This window comes from Saccopteryx leptura, chromosome 4 (assembly GCF_036850995.1).
Source record: "Saccopteryx leptura isolate mSacLep1 chromosome 4, mSacLep1_pri_phased_curated, whole genome shotgun sequence".
Lineage (NCBI taxonomy): Eukaryota > Metazoa > Chordata > Mammalia > Chiroptera > Emballonuridae > Saccopteryx > Saccopteryx leptura.
The window spans coordinates 205,324,960-205,341,179 of record NC_089506.1 but is presented as its reverse complement, the minus strand read 5'-3'; the positions used below and the strand labels follow the sequence as shown (position 1 = coordinate 205,341,179).

General features: G+C 47.9%; 1 protein-coding gene across 8 annotated transcripts in view; it reads left to right on the top strand.

The window, feature by feature from the left end:
• The window catches only part of CLEC16A (C-type lectin domain containing 16A), a 221,537-nt gene that overhangs the window by 49,255 nt on the left and 156,062 nt on the right, over positions 1–16,220 (top strand). For 6 of the 8 annotated variants that reach the window (XM_066382612.1, XM_066382609.1, XM_066382611.1 and 3 more), the window contains exon 10: positions 9,954–10,185. In XM_066382612.1, coding sequence (XP_066238709.1) covers positions 9,954–10,185 — 232 coding nt within the window. The remainder of the gene's footprint in view (positions 1–9,953; positions 10,186–16,220) is intronic. The other 2 variants (XM_066382613.1, XM_066382610.1) reach the window with 1 other exon arrangement.

Below are 16,220 nucleotides of genomic sequence, written 5' to 3'. Positions count from 1 at the left end.
CATGTCCCTCAGACCGTTGGAGGGCCGCCACATACAGTGCTCCTCTCACTGACCACCAGTGAAAGAGGTGCCCCTTCCGGAAGTGCGGTAGGGGCCGGATAAATGGCCTCAGGGGACCGCATGCGGCCTGTGGGCCGTAGTCTGGGGATGCCTGATCTAGAATTTATGAAGAATGTATACAGCTCACCACCAAGGAAACAAATAGTCCAGTTGGTAAGTGGGTGGGGGACCTGATAGACACTTCTTCGGAGAGGACACACAGGTGGCCAGTAGACATAGGAAAAGGTGCTCCATGTCGCTAAAAATCAGAGAACGGTAAACTGAAACCATGATGAGATGTCACCTCACACCTGTCATCAGAAAGGCCATCATCAATAAACCAACAAACAACAAATTTTGACAAGACTGTGGAGAAGAGGGAACCCTCGTGCACTGTTGGTGGGCATGCAGATTGGTGCAGCCACCATGGAAAGCAGTATGGAGTTTTTTTCAGGGAATTGGAAATGGAACTGCCTTGTGACCCAGCAATTACACTTCTGGAAATGTATCTGAAGAAACCCAAAATGCTGATTTGAAAGAATAAGTGCACCCCTATGTTCACTGCGGCGTTGTTTACAGTAGCCGAGATTTGGAAATAGCCCAAGTACCCATCAGTAGATGAGTGGGTGAAAAAGCTGTGGTACATTCGCACAATGGAATACTACTCAGCCATGAAAGGAAGGAAGTCTTGCTTTTTGCAATGGCATGGATGGACCTGGAGCAGTACGCTGAGTGGAATAGACAGTCGGAGAAAGGCAAATCCATATAATTTCACTTACGTGTGGACTCTAATGACGGACAAAATGGAAAGAGATTGATAGATACAGACAACAGACTGACAGCTGTCAGAGGGGAAGGGGTTGGGGGCTGGGTGAAAAAGACAAAGGGATTAAGAAAGAAAAAGGAAAAACCTCATAGGCAGATAATAGTACGGTTATTATCATGGGGAAAGGGGTGGGGGTAGAAGAGGGGGAAGGGGGGTAAGTGGTGACAGAAGGAGACTAGACTTGGGGAGGTGAACACAGTACAAGATACAGATGATGTATTACAGGGTTGTACACCTGAAACCTATACAGTTTGATTAACCAATGTCACCCCAGTAAATTAAATAAAAAAAAATTTTTTTAAAGAAAGAAAACAGGTTTGGGAGATTATGGTGAGGAAGTCGTCCCTGAGATGCTGAAATTGGATTTGAGGACTGCAGGACAAGGCTTGCATGCATCCCACCCCTCCCGAGAGTTGAGGGTGGGGTGGGGTGGGGTGGCGGCAGCTTTGTGATCGTCAAGACGTGGAGAGTGCTGAGCCAGAGTCCTCAGTGGGAATGGGCTGGCTGTCTGCGGTCAGAAGAGAGGACAGTATGCAAGAAACATACCTGGTCAGTGGGAGAGGGGGACATTGATCATTTTAGAGAAGAGGAACGACCTGGTTCTCACCTCGCGTCTCCTTTAAGACTCATAATAACTCAGAGAGGGAGGTATGTTAGTGTTAGCTCGCATTCCACACAAGGAAGCCGATACTCCCGGAGGTTAAGTGATCGTTCTGTTGTCACCTAGTTGCAGGGAAATGCAGGCGTCAAGCCCTGAATCTTCATGCTGTTTCTGTTTTGTGTCCTATGTCACCATCTGCAATGATAGTTACTTCCAGTTTAGCTGAGATGGGCTCTGGATGGAACGTTTTGGGGACCTGAGAGTCACCAGTATGTCACAGTCCATTATCTCTTTTTAGAGAACAACATATAGTATAATTCTTTTCCTAAAGAAATACCGAGTAGGCCTGACCTGTGGTGGCGCAGTGGATAAAGCGTCGACCTGGAAACGCTGAGGTCGCCGGTTCAAAACCCTGGACTTGCCTGGTCAAGGCACATATGGGAGTTGATGCTTCCTGCTCCTCCCTCCCCTTTTCTCTCTCTCTCTCTCTCTCTCTCTCTCTCTCTCCTTTCTCAAAATTAATTAAAAAAAAAAAGAAATACCGAGTAAGTGCTTGATTTGTCATTGTTTAATGAAAAAACTAGGTTTTATTTTGCAGGAGTGTCAAATATGCCTTTTCAGTCATAAATATCTTGCAGTTAATTCATCACATAAGCACTCATGAGCTCTTGATTGACTGCCAGATGTGGCCCGGAGGGGGACAGGGAAGATGACCATGGGTGGAGAAGGCTAGGGGGATGAGGCTGCTCTCGTGCAGACCCAGCAACACCCCAGAGGTTGCGTTCCAGGAAGTCACAGCACCATCTTGATGTTACCTGCTTTCTAAAAAACTGTGCTGAGTGTGCAGTGCGAGGCGTCTGAGCTGTAAGATTGTTCTGATTCCAGATAAATGGGCATTTCTTTGGTTTGTGCCTCTGCAGCTACATCGCTCCCTGGTAATTGGCCAATTCATGGAGAAGAATGCCATGCTCCTCTTGTTAATGGAAGTGGCCTGTTACCTCTTCATGTTTCCCCCTCACTAGGTTTTATTTTCCCCATTAAAGTTGGCAGCGTTGTCCAGACGCCGCGCTGATGTGGTTGCAGTTGTGCATTCTGGACACGTGTCTGGGCTTCGGTTCAGCAGCCCCGCATTACTCAGGTTTTGGCACGTGGCGCTCGCACCCATCCATCACTCTGGAGTTTATTCTGTCTGTTTCCTTGCTGATCACCTCATTCTGGAATGAGAAGAGGCTCACTCTGCTTCAATTATCAGCCCATTTCCTTCTGTAGCCAGTTGCAAAGACACGCTTCGGTACTGGTTGTAGTTAGTGTAAATCTGGGCCACCGTGACCCCTGTGACATTTGGGAGCTCTGGTATTAGAGACGAAAATAGGCAACAATTATGCATTGTGGTCAGCCATAATGATAGTCAGGTCAGAGGGCCACCTAATGAGTGATGCGTAGACTGTCCCTGAGCCTTTGCTTCGCAGGGTTGGCTACTTGCTTCTCCGGTTAGTGTGACCTAGTGTCAGCCATTACAGCAGTCCTTTGTGGGGTCTGACCCCATGTTGGGAGGCTCAGCAAGTGCTTGTTGGAAGGGGTGAATATTTAAGCAGTGCAGCAGAAGGGTTGAACACAGGGGCACTAAAGCTACACTTCTAGGTTCAAATCCTGGCTCTGCCTCTCATGAGCTGGGCAAATCCCGTGTTCTCTGCAGCTCCCTGCCATCCGATTGTTTGGAGGGTAAAGCGAGTCAGTGTATGCGAAGTTCTCAGAGCAGCGCTGGGCACATTTCAGATGCTCAGTAGGTATTACTGATCATGGTTATTACCTGAAAAAATAACACGTGTGCTACCTCTTGGCACCACCCAGGAGTTCTGGGTGTGGGGAATGCTAATATGGGGCCCACGTAATGCTTGTGGAAACTGAGGCCTGTAGAGAAGGTTGGGAGCGGTGCAGTTAAGACTCAAATCAGATGAATGGGGCACCAAGCCCAGGCTCTACTTCAGCTCCCTGAGGATCCCACGCAGCCTTTGTTCTTTGCCGGCCAGTCCCAGCCCCGAGGCTAGACGTTGGGAGGTTGGCCAGCAGCCCAGGAGCACTTTCTGTAGTCTAGCTTACTAACAAACCAGAAAGCCAGTAAGTTGCTAGGGAGTCAAATTTAAAACAGAGTGTGATTGTTTTTTAAAGGTTAGCCCCTCCCCTGCCATCTCTTCCATCCTAGTGATCTATTTGCCAAGAGGTGGAAGGTAAATAAATAATTTTTTGTGGCAGGCAGTGTGCCAGGCATTTTTGCATTCAGGATCTCATTTCAGCCCCATGGCAGCATGTGATGGAGTTGCTCTTGTCCCTGTTTTACAGATAAGGAAACTGAGGCTCATTTGGTCAGGGTCACTTACCCAGTAAGTAGGTCTGAGATCTGGGCTCAAGCCTGCCCTTAACGTTGGGCATGACTTTGTTATTCAGTATGGCTGCCTCTTTTCTTAGGGGAAAACCTTTCTCTTTGTTCTCAAATCCCTTAGCAGAGCTGTTTCAACGAAAGGATTCTAGTTGCTTCCTCAGAAGGATCCTGCCTGGTGTCCCTGCGGTCCTTTTCCTCGCCACTCTCCAGCCTTGCCTTCTCCCCTCCCACTGCACCACTGAGGAGGCACAAAGAACCCCACCCAACACTGTACCAGGTGCTGGCGCAGGGGCACCCCAGCATCACTTCCCAGGCTGGGAGCATCATGAGCTCTCTCATGAACAGCTGGCTGGAGAGACTGCCCTGCTGGCCCAGCACTGCCTCCTGGCTTCCCATGTTCGTGCCGCCACCTGGGAGCTGGCCAGGCACATTGTGTCCCAGGACACCGCCTCTGTCATCAAGCTCCCCAGCTCCAGGTGACTCTGGCCTTGACAGCAGTAAAGGCTGGAGCTCTGAGCTGTCCTTCCTAGCATTCTCTTCCTGCGTGTTCTGGTGACTGCAAGACTTGACCAGTCGTTTCCTTCTCCATGAAGCCCTTCCACCCTCCCGCCACCCGCAGCCCCCGCAGCCCCCGCAGCCCGGCACAGTCCCCACTCTTCCTTTGTGCCCCAGTGACCTTTTCTGCCTCGTTTCTGCACAGGCCGCATGGCACCACATTGCCTGCTCCTGGCTGGATGGGAGCGCTGCCTAGGCGTGGCCTTGGCTTCCCTGCTCTCAGCCCAGCGCTGGATGTCTAGACGGGCCGCAGTGAGTGACTAGGTCCGTCCTCTGGTGACTGCAGTGAATACAGCTTCCCAAGTGATCTGATTCGCTTCTAGCTTATATTTAGTGCATTACGACAATCTGACTTGATTGAAAATCCTTTAGATCAGTGGTCCCCAACCTTTTTTGGGCCACAGACCGGTTTAGTGTCAGAAAATATTTTCACGGACCGTCCTTTAGGGTAGGATGGATAAATGTATCACGTGACCGAGACAAGCGTCAAGAGTGAGTCTTAGATGGATGTAACAGAGAGAATCTGGTCATTTTTTAAAAATAAAACATTGTTCAGACTTAAATATAAGTAAAACAGAAATAATGTAAGTTATTTATTCTTTCTCTGCGGACCGGTACCAAATGGCCTATGGACTGGTACCGGTCCGCGGCCCGGGGGTTGGGGACTACTGCTTTAGATAATTTCTTTTAATTGAGGGATAATACAAAGTGCATAAAAGTGCACATCTTACTAGGTGTACTGCTTGATGGCGTTGAACGTATGATTGTATTTGTGTGTAATTCAAGTCAAGACAGAAAACATTACTGGCATCCTTACAGCTCCTTCACAGTCTAACTAACACGCCCTGTTCTCTTCCCCAGCTAGTCACCATTCTGATTTCCAGAGGGGCCTTTATTGTAAAGATGTTCTTTAAAAACTGTGAAATACATATAAGAAATACAATAGCATTTATGATGGATTAACCATTTTTAAGTATACAGTTCAGTGGCATCAGATACGTTCCTTCAAGGTATTCTTTACATTTAAAAGGCACCGACTGTACTTTCTTGGGTTAAAACAACTGATATAAAAACAACTAGAGTGGAAAGTGAAAGTTCCCCCAACCTCAGTATCATCCTCAGCAGGAACCGCTATTTTCAGTTTGTATATTCTCCAGACCTTGCTTAGTGTAGTCTCATACAAATATCTATCAGCACAGCAAAATATATGTACAGTACGTGATTTGAACCAATGGCTTTGTTTTTTAACTGGAAATGGACCCCTTGATGGATTGGTTGCAGCTAGCTTTTCCGTGTGCAGTCTGTGTCCAGGCCCGGAGGAGGGGCGCACACAGACCTAGTGGAGGTGCTCTGACAGTGGGGACGTCGCCGTGCTGCCCCTCCTCGGCACTGACACCGGGCCTGGCATGTTTCTGTTTCCCCTCCTAACCCTTCTTGCTGCCCTTGCAGAACCTGTTCTCAGATCCTGCAGCACCTGGTAGGACTTAGTGCTGACCTCCTGAGAGTCTCCTCAGGTGTTCCTCTTTTAAGCCAGGACCAAAGCCTTAGGCTGGAGGGATGAAGGCTGATGGAAAGCATCTTGACCCAGCAGGCAGGGCAGTCCGGGAGCAGTTAGGCCCAGGCCACTCCTGAAATCACACTGTTGGCCTTCATCTAGCTCTGACCACAGAAACCAGCTCAAATGTCCAGCCAGAACCCCCAGTTCTCTCCTTGCACCCTGCACTTGGGTACCTGGCTGAGTCTGTGGTCTTGGGCGCTGAGCCTCTGGTGAAACCCTGCCTGCAGCATTTGAGAAACACTGACCTTATTTACAGGATCTTTTTTTTTTTTTTTTCCATTTTAGAGAGCAGAGAGAGAGAGAGAGAGAAGGAGAGAGAGGGAGATAAAGGGGGGAGGAGCAGGAAGCATCAACTCCCGTATGTGCCTTGACCAGACAAGTAAGTGCAGGGTTTCGAACCAGCGACCTCAGCATTCCAGGTCAACGCTTTATCCACTGCACCACCACAGGTCAGGCTACAGGATACTTTTCTCTGAGACATGCATGGTGTGCTTTCTTTATGGAAAGAAAAACCCAACTTTCTGATTTTTTCTTTATTCTGAAGTGGGCTTTGCCATTTTTGGTTGGTGTCATCACACTTGCTCTTTTGCTGTGTGGAGTCCAGCTCCTAGAAGTATCAGTCAGCTCTGTTCTTTCCTTCTTCCATTTCCTCTTTTTTGTTCTATTACTTTGGATGCAGTATAGTACAGGCAGCCACGGTTTCACTCAACAGCCCGTCCCATGCAGGCCCTGCCCTGTTCCACCTGGGTTAGTGTTGAGAGCACAGCAGGGAGGAGGATGGACGAGACCCCTCTCTTGGCGGTCTTCCATCTGGAACATCTGGAATTATCCAGTGTAACAAAGAGTTTCCTGGGAGGCTGGCAGCCAGAAGGCTGTTGAGCAGAGCAGCAGGAGTGATCGCAGACCTCTGCTGATGATTTCCAGCCAAGCCCTGTCAGCTTCTCAATGCTCGCTATGGGATCTGGATGTTGTTAGTATTAAGGGGGGAAAGTCAGGTTTTTAAATATAGACGAAAAAGAGGGAAAATAAAGTCTATAATTCCAATGTCCAAATGATCCTTGCTGAATTTTCTAAAAAGTTAATATACATACATGGTTAGAAATTTCAAATCTCACGGAAAGATACAGAAATGAAAAAATACAAGTGTACTGCGTGGGTGTACACTCATAGTACTGCACCCCTTCTTTCTTTCCCCAAAGATGGAATTCTAATATGTTCTTATGCAGTTTTCCAAGGAAAATTGCATTTATAGCATCAGGTGGAGCCTTTGAATAGCTTTACCTGAAAGAGACTTCACTGTTCCCTGTTCTTGCTTTTCCTTCCTGATGCTCTTTCTATATCAGTCTATCACTCGATGGACAGACCATAATTACATAACCACTCCCCTATTGAGGGACATTTAGGTTATTTCCAGCTGTTTACTGGGTAGGTTACATTTTAAAGGTTTGAAATTTCCCCAGCAAGCATGCCTCCCCAACACCTGATCACCGAAAAAGCAGATCCCTTTGGAAAGTTTTAAAATTCATTTTCATAGTTGATATTTTTTTCAATGTAGGGAGGGAAGGGAAGGTCACTGTCATTCACATGCTGGATGCTTACTGTGTTGCCAGGCTCTGAAGGACCTTTACACGCGTGGTTTCATTTAGCTTTAGGTCAGAATTACTTTCCCAGCATCTTAGACCAGGAACCTGAAGCCCAGAGAGGTAGCCTCAGCTAAGGTAGCGTTCAGCGAGCGTGCTCGCGGCCCCGACCCGCGCTGGACTGTGTGCGCCCACCAGTTTACTTCCCTCTGTTCTCTCAGTGGTTCCGCCCACCTGCCTCCGCACGTTCAGCGAGCGTGCTCACGGCTCCGACCTGCGCTGGACTGTGTGCGCCCACCAGTTTACTTCCCTCTGTTCTCTCAGTGGTTCCGCCCACCTGCCTCCGCACGCCGCTCAGGGAGTGGTTTCCACTTCCATCCTTGTGAACTTCTTTCTGCTCGGGACATCTAACTGGATGGCGTTTTGCTCCATGCCTGGTCTCGGTTTTCGGTTTCTGAAAGCTTTCACCGTGCGTGGCATGGTCTGACTAATACTCACTGGGAATCAGTGGTGATAGGAGGGAGCTGTCACTTTATCTTGGGGCCCTAACATATGGGGTTCAGGTCCTTCATGAGAGGATGGAGGTGCACCTGGGGCCGCGTTGGATCACACAGCATCCTGAGTGGGCTTTGATAGTTACTGTCTGTCACGCGGGGCATGCTCAGAATGCTCTGGGCTCTAAGTGGCTGGCGTCTATAATGCGCTATCTGGGTTTCCTGGACACTAGAATCATGTCTCAGTTCATCTGTCATTTTTGTGGATGAATAATCCTAAGTGGGTAAATAAAAATTAATGTTTGGATTTGGATGCTAATTTAGCTTTCAATTACGTTTGTTTTGAGTGTTATTGAAATTAATTTGTGTTCCTTGAGCACATTTTACTTATTGGCATGGTACAGTGGCCCCCAGATTACAGTTGGTTGTTGTTTGGGGTAAATTCAGAAGATGAATAAACCATATCAAGATAATGAAAAAGGTTACTTGAAAACTTTTCTTTTTTTAAATGACAAAATGATATCTGAACATCATCCAGACCCTGGAAAGAGAAAAACACTTCATTCAGAATCCTGCCCCAGACAAATCAGATGATTTTCTTTTGTCTTTGTTCCTTTCTAGTTCTGGTCCATTTGTATGTAAATGCTTTTTAGAGAATACTAAGTATGGAACTGAGTTTAAGCTCCTGGGGAAGCACTGTTATTTTAGGAAGAGCTTGGGCTTTGGGATTGGGCAAGCTTCTGTTAAAATTCTGATTCTGCGTAGCTGTGTGACATTGGGCAAGTCACTTACCACTTCTGAGCCTCTATTTTCTCATTTACAAAGTGGGACTGATAATCCCTATATCTCCTGGTTGTTATAAGGACTAAGATACAGCCATGTTTTCCAGAATATGGGACATGAACCACTGGTGACACAACAGGCCTCCTTCAGTTCTCTTAGAAGCCTCTGACTTTTCAGGGAAAAGCTTCTTCCTTTGGATGTGAGCTTTTTTTAAAAAATTTTATTTTATTTTATTTTATTTTAAAATTTTTAAATTTATTTATTTATTCATTTTAGAGAGGAGAGGGGGAGAGAGGAGAGACAGAGAGAGAGAAGGGGGGGAGGAGCTGGAAGCATCAACTCCCATATGTGCCTTGACCAGGCAAGCCCAGGGTTTCGGGCTGGCGACCTCAGCACTTCCAGGTTGACGCTTTATCCCACTGCGCCACCACAGGTCAGGCTGGATGTGAGCTTTAACTCATCACTGATACTCGCTAGCCTTCTAAAGAAAGCTAGCCTTTGGCTACATTTAGTCACCTTGCTTTGCTTTTCTGTTACTTATTTTTATAATAGCAAGGCACAGTGGTGTTCCATTTCCTTTAGTGATCCACAGTTTCTTTTAAAATAAATTTATTTAAATAAGTTAATAATAACATCAATGTGCTGTAGTAAGTCATAAATGGTACAGATGGCTTATTATGGCTTTGAATCCCCTCCTGGCTGTGTGACTTTGAGTGGGTCATTTAAGATCTCTGAGCCTCAGTTTCCTCATCTGTAAAATGAGGATAATAAAAGTACTCTCTCCTGGGGTTGTAAAGTGTAAGTGAGGTAATATAGTCAGAGCCCTTAGAACACATCTGGCATATACAGAGTACCGTAAAATGTTAACAGAGGTTTCTCAGTTTCTCATGCAAATGACTGATCTTCGTGAGATTGCAGTTTCTGACTTAGGATGCGGGGCAGTAGTAATTGGTAGCTGAGGCTATTTTGATTATTTGATCATGTTGATGTTAATATTAGTCATAACAACAAATTAGGAGGTAGCGTTAGTTACTTTGGAAATGGATCTCTTGGGGCAGAAACTCTTGGGCAGCTTGACAGGATCCAGTGAGATGCAAAGGTTCAAATCCGCCTGTTGTCTCGGTTCTGCTGTCCTAGGCCAAGCCCAGCATTCGGTGCTTTATTAAACCCACTGAGACTCTCGAGCGGTCCCTCGAGATGAACAAGCACAAGGGCAAGCGGCGGGTGCAAAAGAGACCCAACTACAAAAATGTTGGGGAGGAAGAAGACGAGGAGAAGGGGCCCACCGAGGATGCCCCGGAAGACGCCGAGAAGGCTAAAGGTACAGAGGGTGGTTCAAAAGGCATCAAGACGAGTGGGGAGAGCGAAGGTGAGTGTGCCCATGAACCCTGCCCTCTGCCCGTGCCCGTGATCCCTGCCCTCTGCCCGTGCCCGTGATCCCTGCCCTCTGCCCGTGCCCATGAACCCTGCCCTCTGCCCGTGCCCGTGAACCCTGCCCTCTGCCCGTGCCCGTGATCCCTGCCCTCTGCCCGTGCCCGTGAACCCTGCCCTCTGCCCGTGCCCGTGAGCCCTGCCCTCTGCCCGTGCCCGTGAACCCTGCCCTCTGCCCGTGCCCGTGAACCCTGCCCTCTGCCCGTGCCCGTGAACCCTGCCCTCTGCCCTCTGCCCGTGCCCGTGATCCCTGCCCTCTGCCCGTGCCCATGTACCCTGCCCTCTGCCCGTGCCCGTGAACCCTGCCCTCTGCCCGTGCCCGTGAGCCCTGCCCTCTGCCCGTGCCCGTGAACCCTGCCCTCTGCCCGTGCTGCGAGCCGGGCTGTCCTCTCTGTCTGGTACCCCTCGTGTGTCAGGGTGCTTTTCATCCCTGACACTGCTGTACCTCACTTTAAACCAGTCATTTTCAAACCGTGTTAGCTCACGGCACACATGAGCTCATTACTAAAATTCTGTGGCACACCAAAAAATGTATTTTTGCCGATCTGAAAAAAAATGAATAGGTATAATTTTGATTCATTGACAGCAGACAGCTATTGTTGTGTTGACTGTTGTCATTTTTTTAAATTGACAATTTAAGGGAAAAGAGGTCAGTGCCCCCGACTAAATAGTCAGCTATTGCATGTTTTAAAAATTCCTGCAGCACAGTGGTTGAAAATCGCTGCCCTGCACAACCCAGCCGTTTGAAGGTAGATCCAGTGCAAGGCCTGCCTCACTGGGTGGGTGACCCGGAGCAGGGTTTTGTGCTGTAACCTGGGCTTCAGTTTCCCCATCCCTGAAAAGAAGGTAACAAATAGCAATTACTTTGTTACTACAAGAATTAAGTGAGTTAATTCATGTAACATCCTCAGAACAGTGCTTGGCCTGTGTCATAAATATTTGCTGTTACTGCTACAATTATTGTCATCATTTTTATCGTTATTGCTCTTCTTATTATTCCTGATAACCAGGATTGTGATTTTTGACAGAAGTCATTGTTTCCAGTGCACAGCAGGAAGAAAAGGAGGCAGTGTTTAATGAATTTACATATTTTTAATAAGACTGGTTTTTTGGAATCAAATAATGAAATACAACCCCTTGGATTCTTTCATTAAGATTTTTTAAAAGTCCCATGTGTTTAGAGACAGGTACAGTTGTGTTTGCTGCCTATGGGTGCTGAATAAACAGAATACTTCAGTCTTTTTTGCCTTTGTCAGGAAGGAGGCTGTTTTAGTTTTCACCTCCTTCTTATTTAGATGCTAAAACCTTCTCAATCTGGAGAGAATGGTCCGCCCTGGGATTAAGCAAATTTAAACCATCCAGGTCCTTGTGTCATGGGCTGGGCACAGAGCCACACAGATGGGGCCCCTGGCCACAGCCCCAGGCACTCAGGGTGAAAGAGGTGGTGGGGGGTTGAAGTGGGCTGGAGGCTGTGGTCGCTGGGGGTGAGCTCCCACCACACCGCCTAGGACAGGCAGAGGCTTGCTTCGGCTCCCAGCTGTGGTCTGCAGAGCGGGTGGGCAGCACTTCTTGCAAGCCGTCCTCTTGGGTCCTAGACTAGCCCTGGCTGCTCTGACGCCCCTCTCTTTGGCCCCGTCAGCCTGGGCTGTGTGAGTCCCTAGTCCCAGGCATCTGAAGCTGGGAAGCGGAGTGGCTCAGTAAAACAATGACTGGAAACTCATCTGTTTTGGGGCATTTTGCTGCAATTATGCAGCCAAAACCCATCCCCACCCCTTCTGGCCCCATTCTGAGTTTCTGGCTGTTCCCAATGAATGCCACGATCACATTTCAGTAAGTATCACCAGAGAATTGTTCTGGTGCTACTGGTCCTCTTTTTAAGGTTTAGATCTCCAGTATGCTTTTATTTCTGTTCAAAGTGTGCAGTCAGCTTTTTGGTTTAGATATTCTCTTTTGGCTCAGAAAACCTTTGCCAACAAATATCACTTTGGTGAGGGGGTGGGGTAAACACAAGGGAAGCCATACTTATTTGCTTACTTGGATCACTTGGATTTTTTTTTAACTCAACAGAAAATTGTCTACTTAAACCTTAGATTTAGCTGTCTGATAGCCATACCAGGGGGCAAAGGGATGACTTTCCCCCATTTTGTACTTTGTGTTCTCATCAATTTTGTTTTGGAAAGATGCTACCCTCTTTCATTCCAGTCCTTTTAAGGGCTGCTCTCTGACTAGGCCGGACTGTGACTAACCGTGGTGTGGACAGGGCCATCTTGGCCTCAAGCGCACGACCAAATGAGTCAGCCCGGTGACCCGGTCCCGGTGCGCAGGGCCTTCCGTGGCTCGGTGAGGCTGCCGCTCCAGCTCACTGTTAGGGTCGGGGAATGCTGCATGCTGAGCCCACCTGCCCTGTGCAGGGGCAACGGGGCAGTGTTTACCAGTTCATAAAATCCTGCTCTCCAGGCGGTCACCCGGCCAGGTTGTGCCAGGCAGGGTCCAGGAATTTCCCGAGGATTTGCTTGTTTAGTTGGCGTCGACTTCAGAGCGCAGTCGAGTGTGGCTTTCTCCAACCCCCTCCCTTAGTATTTTGGTACCTTCTTATTTTCTCAAACATGCATTAGCCTTCCTATCCAGCTCACTTAAATAAAATACAACTTCCTCAGGCCTGTCTAGAAAACAGATACCTAACTAGGCAGCAGGAGTTGTATTCTAGGGCTTTTTGAATCATATATTTGATCTCTTAGTTATTCTCATATTTGAAGGTGTGGCCGGTGGGTGTTCTGTTCTTAGACTGTGTCTGTAAGTTTGGGTGAAACCGCACAGCTGTTCATTCCTGTGACTTGGAAGGGCATCAGGCACATTTCCTAATTCAGTTTCAAGCCAGAGGACAGTAGATGGGGAAGGTTCCTGGGAAATGGGAGACCTGACTTGCAGACTTGCAGTCCTGTCTTGGTGTCTAGGTTTCCTGTGGGCCTTGGATGGTCTTCTTAAGCTCGGGGCCTTTCCTTTTGGAAATTATGAGTATAAGGAATATTATTTACACAACACTTTTTTTTTTAATGAGAATATGTTAGTATTCTTGAGATTGCAAGATTTAGAAATTCAACTCAAGTTGGCTTATGCAAAAATAATGATTACTATTTATGCAACTGGGAAGTTAGGCAGGGCTCGATCCAGGTGCCTAGATACCCATTGGCAGTGCCAGGCTCTCAATCTGCCACTTACCACCAAGTGGAGAGACAGCTGCTTCTTCTCACTGGCTGCAGCTGAAGTCTGGGGGCCAGTGCTTGTTGATGCTCATGGGCCTGGCTTGCCCACCGTTGGGGAGGGATGTTCTGTGCTGACTGGCCAGGCCTGGGTCACATGTCTGCCCTACTGTAACGCCCTCAGTAAAAATGAGGTGTATTTGGTGGAAGAAGGGGCATAGATGCTGGTCCAGCACAGACAGTGGACCCTCCCCTAGAAAGCCACAGTATTTCTGTGTTCTCATCCCCTGAGGGCCATCTTCCATCCTGTTTTGAGATGGATATGTGGTTTTCTCCTTTAAATGATCTCTTTTCTGCCCTGGCCTGTTGGCTCAGTGATAGAGTATTGGCCTGGCATGCAGGAGTCCTGGATTCAATTCCCGGCCAGGGCACACAGGAGAAGCGCCCATCTGCTTCTCCACCCCTCCCCCTCTCCTTCCTCTCTGTCCCTCTCTTCCCCTCCCACAGCCAAGGCTCCATTGGAGCAAAGTTGGCCCGGGTGCTGGGGATGGCTCTATGGCTTCTGCCTCAGGTGCTAGAATGGCTCTGGTTGCAACAGAGCAACACCCCAAATGGGCAGAGCATCACCCCCTGGTGGGCATGCTGGGTAGATCCCGGTCGGGTGCATGCGGGAGTCTGTCTGACTGCCTCCCCGTTTCCAACTTCAGAAAAATACAAAAAAAAAAGTAAATGATCTCCTTTCTAGCAAGCTTCTTGCATTTTCTTTGGTTCTAGGGGCTTATTGACAATCTGGTCCTAACAGACAGGTACAGGTGACTCTTCAGTATAGAGATACTGACACTACCCCCCCCCCCCCCCGCCACCATCCCATGTTAGTGGTGAAATCTGTACTTAAAAAGGTGGCCTAAAAGACAGGAGTAAAAAGGCATGTGATCACAAGTCACAATTTTGTTATGACCTGATTTGAATGTGGCATTAACATGTTTTTCCCCCCTACAAATGTAGCACCCAAAACTCACACCTCCAAGTTTAAGTTCAGATGAGGAAGTTGTATAAAATGAATGTGCACCCCTGGACCCCCCAGCCCCACCCCCAGTCTGCTTGCCCCAGTGTGATGGGTGACTCATTCCAAAATCAAGAAAATCACAGGGCCCCTAAATTTTCAGAAAGTGAATACTGAACGGAAGACAAGGGGACCCTAGTCCACTGAGTGCTCTCTTGGGTGTGTGTTTGTGTCTTAGCTTGCTCTGCAGTCCGAAAGGGCAGTCATCTCTTTTTGGATTCACTTAGAGCAGAAACGTGGTAAATATGCCTGAGCCCTGTCCGGATAGCTCAGTTGGTTAGAGCAGTGGTCCCCAACCTTTTTTGGGCCACGGACTGGTTTAATGTCAGAAAATATTTTCACAGACCAGCCTTTAGGGTAGGATGGATAAATGCACAAAATAAAATTATGCGTCTGGCGTAAAAACTGTGGTATTTTTAAATATAATTGTTGAGCCTGACCTGTGGTGGCGCAGTGGATAAAGCATTGACCTGGAATGCTGAGGTTGCCGGTTCAAAACCCTGGGCTTGCCCAGTCAAGGCACATATGGGAGTTGAAGCTTCCTGCTCCTCCTCCCTTCTCTCTCTCTCAATCTCTCTCTCTCTCTCCTCTAAAATGAATAAATAAATAAATATAATTGTTGAACTTATGAGACAAGTGTCAAGAGTGAGTCTTAGACGGATGTAACAGAGGGAATCTGGTCATTTTTTAAAAATAAAACATCGTTCAGACTTAAATATCGATATAAATAAAACGGAAATAATTTAAGTTATTTATTCTTTCTCTGCGGACCGGTACCAAATGGCCCACGAACCGGTACCGGTCCGCGGACCGGGGGTTGGGGACGACTGAGTTAGAGCATTCATTGTCCAGAAACACAGAGGTTGTAGATTCTATCCCCGGCCAGTGCACATACAGGGACAGATAGGTGTTCTTGTCTCTCTCTCTCTTTCCCTTCCTCTCTCAAAAATCAATAAAAATATAAGGATCTTTAAATAAATATGCTTAAGACAAGAGAATGAATTGTTTGAACTTCTTGTTTGAAAAATAGTATTTGGCATGTTTTCTGGCCTATGGGAAAAAAGTAGGCATCAATTTCATGGCCTAACCTTCAGAATCTACTGTTGTCGTGGAAACCCAGCAAGGGCATGGAGTGCAGGTGACAGCACTGACTGAACCTGCCAGGTCAGCTGGGAGTTGAGGAATGCCTGGGAGCCTACAGCTCCAACTTAGCTTGTTGTTGTTGTTTAAGTCTCCACTGATATGAAATCCAGCCTGGCCTCATTTCTGGCTCTTCTTATAAAGCCAGAGTAAACCCCAGGCCCAACAGAGTTTTCTGATGGGGGTGAGCCAGGGACCAGCGAGCCGGAGGTTAGGGTCTGAATCCCAGACCTGTGGACTGCTCCTGAGCAGCTGGGTGACCCTGGGCAGGTCATTGCCCTTTCTGTGTTTCTCCACTGATAAAGGGGGCTTCATAATAGCCAGCCCACAGGGTTAGAAATGGGCACATCAGTGCCTCAGCGTTCTGCACGGGACACGTGCACTGACTGGGAGCGCTGGCCAAGGTGGAGAGTAGAGTGAGGAGCTTGGAAACGGTACTTGAGTTTGGCTATGGGGACTTTGTGCCTGGGCACTCAGTCAAGTTTCTGGGGGGCCCATCCCCCTGTTAGTGTCTATGAGGAATAGTGAGGTGGCTGTGTCTCTCTCTGGAGGGAGGAGAAGGATTGGGAG